The following is a 10,115-nucleotide window of genomic DNA, read 5'->3' as shown; positions in this document are numbered from 1 at the left end:
ATTATACTTGTCAGTTAAGTAAAGGGAAGAACTGTGGAACATTCAAATATAATTTCAGTTTTAACTTTTGGATGGTTAAAATTTTTCTTTTATCACCTACTTGGGGCTATGAAGTCTCTTGTTGATGCTGACTACCAAGAATTTGAATCAGAGATCATCATTAATAAACCTTGATCAGGAATTGTGTGAACCACTTTGATTATAAAAGTTCATATAAAATAATGTATTCATTGTTTCAATCGAAGTTAATACTTCACTATGAAATATATTTCATTTTTCTCCTCATAAAAATAGTATATAGAAATGGAATGGATTTTCCCTTAGGACCTACATAGGCAGTCTGAAACCCCTCCCAACTTTCCCTCAGCGTGCAATTCCAGTATTTTATGCATGTGCCATGGCATGTATAAGGTTGGAAATCACCGAGTTTGGGGTCTGGGTAAAACACTACACAGCTAGAAAAAAATAATGAAGCTGCCATGAGTGTTGATAACTTGAAGTTGCACGATGAGTACACAGGGATTCATGTATGAATATGGAAACTTCTGTAAGATACCTTATTTAGGGGGAAAAGGCAAAGCAGTGTGTGTCTGCTACCATTTGTGGAAAAAAAGGCGGGGGGTGGTGGTGCGGTGAGGATCAAAATATATTTGTATCTATGTATTAGCCTGTATGTGAAAAGCTGTTTCCAGAGGATCAAAATTCTTTAGAGGGGGCCTGAGCGGCTAAGATAAAAGGACAGGGGCAAGGGACTCATCGTGGGGGTAAGGGTGGGGGGGAAAGACTGGAGACTTTGGTGTTGAACTACGGAGGATGACCCTGAGTCCTAAGAGAGCCCTGGGAAGCTCTGAATACGGTATCCCAAGAGTGGAAGTGTAGAGATCCCTCTGGTGACCAGGACGGAGGAGACACCAGAGAAATTTGGCCCGCGGGAGAGAGGGGTCTGGGGCGCCGCGGAAGGGCAGCTGCAGTAGGCGTGGCTTCAGGTCTCACCCCCCCCACCCCCTCGGCCACCAGAGGGCAGCCAAGCCCGCTCCGGAAAGCGGGCGGGGCGGAGCGTCCGAAGCAGGCCCCCGCCTCCAGCCCCGCCCCCGCCTGGAGCGCCCGCCCCCGAATTCCTCGATCCTTTTCCCAGACCGCTCCGGGACCACCCGCTGCATGGAGTTATCGCTGCTGCGCCTCCCCATGCAGTCCCCTGCCAAGCTCTGTTGCGTTATTTTAGTCTTGACCACAATCGTGTGAGATGGGTACTGCCATTAATCCCATTTAGAGAGGGTAAAGTGGGAGCACAGAGAGGGTAGGTAACTTGCCCAAAGTCAAAAAGCCCAGGAATGGTACCTAGGAAATACACCTGGCCTGCCCACCCTGAGAACCAGAGCCTTAATCAAACCATGGCTTCTTCACTGGTCTCCAGGTTTCCACTGGGCTCCCTTCTAGACCTCCACATAGGGTGTTTCTGTTTTGGGGGCTCTAGCGGGGTATATCACTCCCTTACAACTTCCCTTTGGCTCTCACTGGCCTCAGGATCAAGTTCACTCCCCTCACCCCACCTCTCTGGCACAGTCTTGACCCAGGAGCCTCTTTCTCAACTCCATACACCAGCTATCCTTTCCTTCTGCCTGAAGAACACTCTTACTCATCCTGTGCACTTGCTGCTTCTTGACCTGGACCACTCTTCTGGCTTCCCCCTTTCTTTTAGTTAACTCATACACTCTTCCCGCCCTAACTCACCACTTCTTCTAGGGAGCCTAGACAAGCTCAGGTCCCCCTGTTAAATACTGTTGGGCACTCACTATGAGCCTTTTGGGTTGTACTGGCCTCAGACACATGCTTCACCTTTCTAATTATAATGGTGTCACATCCCCAAAATTCCAATCACCTTTGATTCCTCTTTCTTTCTTCAACTACCTCTAATCCATCAGTAATTCTTGTGGGATTTACCTCAAGTCTGGAGGTGCCCGGGTGGCACAATCGGTTGAGTGGTGACTCTTGGTTTCAACTCAGGTGAAGACTGGAGTCATGAGGTGGAGCCCCGCATCAGGCTCCCCGTTCAGCGTGGAGTCTGCTTGAGATTCTCTCTCCCTCTGCCCGTCCTGCTCATGCTCTCTCTTAAATAAATCTTTTTTCAAAATTTTAAATTTTTATTTATTTATTTGAGAGAGACAGTGAGAGAGTGAGACAGAAAGAGCACGAGTGGGGATAAGGGGCAGAGGGAAGGAGAAAAGCAGACTCTCCTGCTGAGCAGGGAGCCCAATGCAGGGCTCGATCCTAGGACCCTGGGATCATGATCCGAGCTGAAGGTAGACGCTTAATGGACTGAGCCACCCAGGTGCCCCCATAAATACATCTTTAAAAAAAAATGTTACCTCAAGTCTGACTCCTTCCTACCTCCTTCCCACTAGGTCCTTCATCAGTCTTGCCATTCTTTCCTCATGGTCACCCGGCTTCCACCTCTGCCCTCCAATGGCTAGACCCATCCTTGTATTTGTGTGTCTCCCCAAGAATGGGAATTCCATAAAGGAAGAGCTTTGTTCACTGTAGGGTCCCCAGCCCCTAGGAGTGTGCCTGGGCAGAGCAGGGCTCAGTAAACACTTGCCAAGTGGCTGTTCCCCCAGAATGTCAGTTCCTGAGGGCAGGGACTGTGTCCATCCTGCTCACACACACCCCAGTGCTCAGCACACAGCAGGTGCTCAAAAAAACCCCATCAGTGAGCAGGTGGAGAACTTCAGGCCCAGACTGAAGAAGGGATTTGTCCAAGGCCTCTCCTGAGGGCAGCAGAGCCAGCAGTGGTGCCCAGCTCCCCCGAAGAACGTGCTGCCAGCCGCACAGCCCCTCCTTCCCCAGCCCGGGGCACACAAGAGCCCAGGCCCTTTGCTCACTGAGTCAACACAGTTTATTACCGAACTGCACTTTCACCTTCACACAGACTATTTCAAAGAGCTGGAACAAGTGTGGGGTGGGGGCTGGGGGGGGGGACAGGTGCCCCTCAGGAGCCAGGACCCCCAGCTGGCTTCCCCAGACCAGGGCAGGGGAGGGAGCATCAGGCCGTTCAGTCTCCGGGCACCAGCTCTCCACGTGCACACGCACAGCAAGCCAGCAGCTCCTCACACATAAATACAGACACGCTTAACAAAAATAGTATATCATCTTCACAAGGAATAAAAACTAGTCTCGAATATGTACAGCAGAGAGCCCGGGATGGCCAGGGGTAGGCCGGGACCCCCAGGGATGAGACAGGGGGTCATGGGTGGAGTAGAGGAGAGGGAGGCCTGAAGGACACCGGGCCAGGCCACTCTGACCTTGGCAGCCCTGCAGCCCAGGCTGAATGGGGGTGGAGCACACATCTGGCCAGGTAGGGCTGGCCCCTCCTGCCACCCTCACCTTCACCCTGTGCATCAGGGTCTCCCTCCTGCCCTTCCTGCCTGAGGTAGGGAAGACTCTAGGGCTTCCGCAGCTGCTCCCTGTAGCTCCCCTTCACCTCTGGGCCAAGGCCCCCCAAATCCCTAGACTCTATGGGCGGCAGCCCAAGGCAAAGATGCCACAGGCCGATCTTCTTGCAGGAAGTGAGGCAGCTGAGGCCATCAACAGCTCTGGGGCACCTGCCTTGGGCCCAGTTGGTCCCTCAGTCATGGTCATGGGAGCCAAGGGAGGGGAAGGGGAAAGGAACTTGGGTGGTGCTAAACTGCAAGGGTCACCCCAGCTTTGGCATGGGGCGCTTCCTGCAGCTACAACCTCCTCCTTCCCGGGTGGGGCTGGCCTCTAGCCAGAGGCTTTTGGAGGACACGGGGGTTGGGGTCAGGGACTCTGGCCAGGTCAGAGGTGGGGAGGGGGTCCTGGTCCTTTTTTCTTTATTCCAAGCAGCTTGAATCCCTAATTAGTCAGAAGTGGCCCCTAAGTGGCTCTTGGGAAAGTGGGGATGGAAGGAAGGGGTGCCTAGGTCCTCGGAGGGGAAGGGAATGATCAATTCTGAGGCCACAAACATCAAAACGAAGGCAATCTAGTCTCTCCTTCTGGGGAAAAAGGTCAGAAAACTCACCAGCTCCCTGGCAGGAAAGCATTCTTGGGGAGGCTAAGGGGTCGGGGGCTTCCACCAATCAGGCAGGGCCTCCAGCTCCCAGCTACAAACACCCCACACCTGCCAGCTTCCATGGGGCAGATTTTGGGGAAACCTTGTGGGTTCTGAGGCCAGGAGAACTGACGTGTAGGGAAGGCAGCTCTCACAGAAGCATGGTAGATTCTAGAAAACTAATTGCAGGGGACCAGGTCTAGGCCCAACCCTGTTATGGGCAGGTGGCCATAGGTGGCATGTAGTGGTTCTCCTGGTGGCAATGGTGGCTGGACAAAGGGATGTGGTGGGGGCAGGACAAGGGTGGGAGGGTAAGTGGGTGGTCAGTGTCTGGTCATTTCCGACTGAAGAGTGAGCCCAGCAGAACCACGCCAGCCACAGTCATGCCTGTCAGGAACCAGCGGTTGAAGCGCTCCTGGCCTTTCCGGCTTTCGGCTGCTGCATTGTTCCCATAGAGTTCCACGAAAGTGTCCTGCAGTGGAGAGAGGAGAAAGGAGGGTGCTGTTTGAGTCCTCTGTCAGTAATGTGGGTGGGTGGGAGAAGGGGCCCAGCCACCTGCATGCAGGTGTTTTTTATTTTTTTAATTTTTTTATAAAGGTAAGTTTCAGACTTTTTTTTTTTTTTTAATTTTTAAGGTTATTTATTTATTTATTTGACAGACAGAGATCACAAGTAGGCAGAGAGGCAGGCAGAGAGAGAGGAAGGGAAGCAAGCTCCCCGCTGAGCAGAGAGCCCGATGCGGGCCTCAATCCCAGGACCCTGGGATCATGACCTGATCATGACCTGAGCGGAAGGCAGAGGCTTTAACCCACTGAGCCACCCAGGTGCCCTGAAGATTTTTATTTTTATTTATTTATTTAAAGACTGGTTTTAGGTGATTCACAGACCTATACCCTTGTGGCAAATAATACATTTTATGTTAATAAAAATGAAAAAAAAAAGATTGATTTTATTTATTTATTTGAGAGAGAGAGAGAGAGACAGTGAGAGAGGGAACACAAGCAGGGGGAGTGGGAGAGGGAGAAGCAGGTTTCTCTGCCCAGCAGGGACCTGAGTTGAAGGCAGAGGCTTAACCAATAGAGCCACCCAAGTGTTCCTGCAGTGGTGATCTGAAAAACTAAAGCCATCCATGCCCACTCTGGGCCAGATAAAGAGTTCAAGGCCGCCCTCGTTCCGTGACCCTGCTGGGCACAGTCAACGTGCATTATTGCTGAGGTAACGGTGCAAAACTGGGAAGGGCTTTGTCCAAGGTGAGCAGGCTAAAAAGTGCTGCTACTGGAGAACCTCCAGTGGGAAAAAGGCTGGGGCAGGGAAGCGACAGGAGGTTAAGGTTAGCGAGAGCTGACCTGTGTGTGGTCTGGAAGCCGAGGAGCACGGAGTTGAGTCTGTGCACAGTGTAGAACCATTAGGCCTTAGCCTTCCCATGATGGGACTGAGGCAGGGAGGGAGAGGGGACAGGGCTAAATTCCCAGCGATTCAAGGGCAGGCCAGGTCTGGACACTACTGGCCTGCGGCTCCTTCTCCCCCAGGAGAATGGAGAGCCGGTTGATGGGTACGGTTGATGGGTACGCAGAGAGGGCAGAGTAGAGGGACAGCTATTCTGATGCAGGACTGGGATGGGATGGGGTTTGTGAGGCCAAGTCCCTGCCCACCCCCTACCCCCTCCACCCAGGTGTGACTTGGGGCCCAGAAGGAGGTGAGCAACAGTTCTCAGCCCTGAGGACAGTCAGGAGCAAAGCACATGATATGGGGAAGGTGGGGCTGCGGGTTAAATTAACCAGCCTAGGGAGGAGCCAGCCTGTGGGGCAGGGAGAGGAGGGCTGCAGCACCCTTTAATGGGTAAGCTTCACACCCCATTTGTCCTTTAGTTCTCCCAACAATGCTGCAGTGCAGGCCGTCTCTCCCCATTTACAGACCAGGAACCCCTGGGCCTGGGGAGCGTGTGTGTCTAGAGTGTGAATGGATCACAGATGAATGAACAAAGAGCCCATGGGCCCTCATTTCCACCTGGTCCCAACTGGCTGAGGGGTGGCTGTTCCCTCAGACAACACCTGCCATCTCCAGTTGGTTCCAAGTTCCACCAGGCCAGTCTGCTCACTGTGAGACCTGCCTGGCCCTGCTTTTGGTCTTATTAACCCACTCAGTTCACGCTCCACATGGAGGATTTTTAAAGTCCATAGATCAGACCATGGCACGCCTGGGCTTAAAAGTCCTCCAACGGCTTTGCCTTGCACTTAGAAAGCCAGTGTCATTTCTGCTCACATCCCTGGTACCCAGCAGAATGCCATGCGCACTGAACGGCCACGATGACTCAAACACTCCTCAATATTTATTAAGCCATTAGGCAGGCAGCAGTAAGCTAGAGCCCTTACCAGAATGTTTACCAGGTATTGTGGAAAGAAACACCAGAAAAAGCCCCTCCATTCCGACCACATCTCTCCTATCCCACGCTCTCAGCCTTCTCCAGGCTTCCCATCACACGTTGAATAAAGTCCCCACTCCTGACCATGGCCAGTGAGGTCGAGAGGGACCTGACCTCTCCTTCCCCACTGCACACTCATCACACTGGCCTCCTTGCTTTTCCTCGAACATCTGCTCAGGAGCTCGCTGTTCTCACCCCCTGGTGCACTTGACCCCAGATCACCACCTGCTTCACTCACTCTCCCCCATTTTGCTCCTGAATCTGCTCAAATGTCACCTCCGCAGGGAGGCCTGCTTTGGTCACCTCTTCTAAAATGATACCCATCTTCATCTCTCTCTACCTTGCTTTATTTTTCTTCCCAGTACTTTTTATAACCACATTGGACACTTTGTTTTTGTTTTGTCTCCTGCACTAGGCGTGGCTTGACAAGCACAGAGATCCTGTCTTGTCTCTGTATATTCCGTGCCTGGAACAGTGTCTGGCACATGCTGGTGCTCAACAAACATACGAGTCGAGTGAAGGTACTACAAGTCTCTCAAGTGCCAGGCAGTTACCTATCTCACCTTCACCAGGCAGATCTGAGCCCCATTTTTACACTGGATAGGGAAGACCAGTCCCCCAGCTAATAGGCAGCAGAGCTGGGATCAGAACCCAGGGCCGCTCTGTTCCAAAGGATGTATGTTATAGCAGGACACTTCCCCTATGTGGTGGGGCTGGGATGATCTGTCCTGTCAGCAGGGCTAAAATGGATTCTAGGGGGGCGCCTGGGTAGCTCAGTTGTTAAGCGTCTGCCTTCAGCTCAGGTCACGATCCCAGGATCCTGGAATCGAGCCCTGCATCGGGCTCCCTGTTCAGTGGGGAGCCTGCTTCCCCCTCTCCCTTGGCCCCTGCATGTGTTCCCTCTCTCTGTCAAATAAATAATCTTAAAAAAAAATTAAATGGATTCTAGGAAGAGGGATGTGGGGTGGGGCTGAGAGGGAGCCTTGGGTCTAGGGAGAGAAGGGCAGGGGTGTGGTAGCAGCCAGCCTCCTAACTCTTTGGACTCGTTGCTGCCCAGGCGCCGCTCGTGTGGATATGATTCCCTATCTTTCCCCCTTCATCCTGGCTAGCCTGGGTGCTGGCGGACACCATAAGAAAATTCTTCTAAGAGTTACAATTTTTTCTGGTCCTAAGTAAAGTAGGCCCAAATGGAATAACAAAAAAGATGGATCCATAATGCGGGCGAGTCCTGGACTGTTGGGAGCATGGGAGAAGTGAGGCCAAGGCCAGAAAGACCTGGCTATCCCAAGGGGCCCAATGTCTCACAAGAAACCAGGGACACTGGGGTTGCAGCCAAAGTGGGAGAGGCCTGGCTCCCTCGATGGGAACTTTCCTAAAGTAGAGGGCTGGCAGCCACAGGAAACTTTCCTCTCTGGGGCTGGGTTGGAGTAAACAGGCCCTGTCCCTGCAAGGGCACAAAGCACTCACTGTCCAGGAACAGTCATTCCAGGGTGGAGGGAACATTCTCATTTCAGTGTCATAGAGAACAAGACTCTGACCTGCCCAGCCCCTGACTCGCGCATTCCTGGCCAGGACAAACTTCATCTCCTCTTCAGGAGCTCCTTCTCCTGGGGAAGGGGGTGGGGTGGGGGAGTACGGTTTCCAGAGGCTGTGGATTCTGGGGACTACTTTTGCAGACAGAACATGAGCAAAATGGGGTGTGCTATTCCGGGGCGGGTGCTGGGGAGGCAGTGGTGTGGGTATATTTAGCTCAAGGTTCACACGACACACTTGGAAACAAACACAGCCATTTTCTAAGTGGGCGGTTGCCCTGGATAAATAAACAGCATTACAGGGCAGCCCGGTTCTGGAAAAGCAGAGATAAGCCCCAGTGCTCTTCAATGGTTCCCACTAGTTTCAGCCAGAGCTGGCATGGTGGGCAGGGGGGTGAGATCCTAAGGATGGGTTGCAGGAAAGTCTCTGATGTCACAGAGGCTTTCAGGAGACCCAGGCCTGAGGCTGTGACTGCTGACATGGGATGATCCATGCAGGGGTTTTCAGGGCCACTGGGGACAATGGCTAATGACCTCCATGGCAGGATCATGGACCCCCAGTCAGGCAGACCCCACAAGTTAGCAAGGCCAACCCACCTGTCTATTCTATAGTTTCACACAGCTGGACTGTGGTCGAGCTTGGACTCAGAATTGCTGTCTTCTGACTTGACATCAGGGCCCCTCAGAGTGGGGGAGCCAAGAACCACGGTCCCCACGAAAAACCAAGGGTGGGACCACTCTCAAGGTCCTGCCTCCAACAAACAGTCCTGGCCACATACATGGAACGTGACATACTCCAAAGTGTTCCTCACCCCTGTGTGTCCTCTAACTGGTCACCCTCCCCACATCATCTTCCTCGGTACCAACCCCTCCTCAGCTTATGAGACTCTACAATGAGTGTCTCCTTTGTGCTTGCAGGGTTTTGGACTCTCACTCACACCGTAAATATTTCTGGAGTGCAAACCCTGCTCCGAGCCCAGCACTGAAGACACAGCAGTGAACAAGACGAACAAGATTTGCTTTTACAGAGCTTAACGCTCCAGTCTGCGTGCTCTCCATGGAGGGCGATCTCCTCCAGTGGGGCAAAGCAAAAAATTCCTGGACACTACAGTGGTTTGCTGTGTTCCATGGGGCCACAGCATATAAAGAGATACAGAGTACAGCTGTGGTATTCAAATGTCATGGGAAGGCAATTAGGACAAGAATGTAGAAAAAGATGCCTTGGGGGTGGGGGTGGGGATAAGAAAAACAGGTTGAGAAACACTGTCCTAGTGGGAAGCAGAGAGAATATGGAACAAGACAATTTCAGAGATGATGGGGTTTGAAGACCATAAGTTATGGGGAGGTGACAGAGAACACCTGGGACTGACTGATAGGGTGGAGTGGTCAGAAAAGATCTCTCCGGGGAAGTGAGGTTTGAGCGGAGTGAGAGCTGAAAGTCAAGGTGGCAGTGGCTAAGGGAGGATCAAAAATCTTGGGTAAAAAAGAGCATGTTTCGCAGTAGCAACAAGTGCAAAGGCCCTGAGGTGAGAGTGGGAGGCAGAGTGTCCCTGAACTGAGGCCAACTGGTGTGTCGGTTTCCCCGCCTCGGTCTGGGGGCTCAGTGTAGGCAGGGACCAAGTCTGACCCATGTCTGCAGCCAGGCCCATCCAGATAGGCACAGGCTGACTACAGTTAGATCTCTGCCCAGAGGCCAACTGAAGAATGCAGGCCACAACAATTCCCCTAAGGCAGCCCGCCCCCCCCACCCACACCTGCCAGGGACTGAAGCACAGTGCTTACTTGAGTCTGATCAGTCCTCTGATGCCCACCCTTCTCTCTCACCTCGGTTTCCATGCTGCTTCCTAATGTGACCTTGAGCAGCCCAGTATCCTCACTTGCTAAATAATAATAATATAATAACAAGTGCTATTATGGCAACTGACCTTCATTACACACTTGAATGCTTTAGTTGTGCTGAGCACTAAGCTAAAGCACTTTACCTTGACTAGGCCATATTCCCTGATTCCATGTATAGCCACATTCATTTGAGTGATTTTTTGTCCTATCTCCCCCACTAAACTGTGTCTGGTTTTGCCCCTTGTATCTCTAGAAC

The 10,115-nt window shown here is 52.3% G+C and overlaps 1 protein-coding gene across 3 annotated transcripts in view; it reads right to left on the bottom strand.

The window, feature by feature from the left end:
- Window positions 1–2,873: 2,873 nt before the first annotated feature.
- BCL2L1 (BCL2 like 1) overlaps window positions 2,874–10,115 on the bottom strand; it is a 50,398-nt gene continuing 43,156 nt past the window's right edge. For all 3 annotated transcript variants that reach the window (XM_080812977.1, XM_080812978.1, XM_080812976.1), the window contains exon 3: window positions 2,874–4,538. In XM_080812977.1, the coding sequence (XP_080669103.1) occupies window positions 4,401–4,538 (138 nt within the window). In that variant the 3' untranslated portion in view covers window positions 2,874–4,400. The remainder of the gene's footprint in view (window positions 4,539–10,115) is intronic.

Source organism: Martes martes (assembly GCF_963455335.1).
Source record: "Martes martes genome assembly, chromosome: 9".
Lineage (NCBI taxonomy): Eukaryota > Metazoa > Chordata > Mammalia > Carnivora > Mustelidae > Martes > Martes martes.
This window is presented reverse-complemented; position numbering and strand designations above follow the sequence as displayed.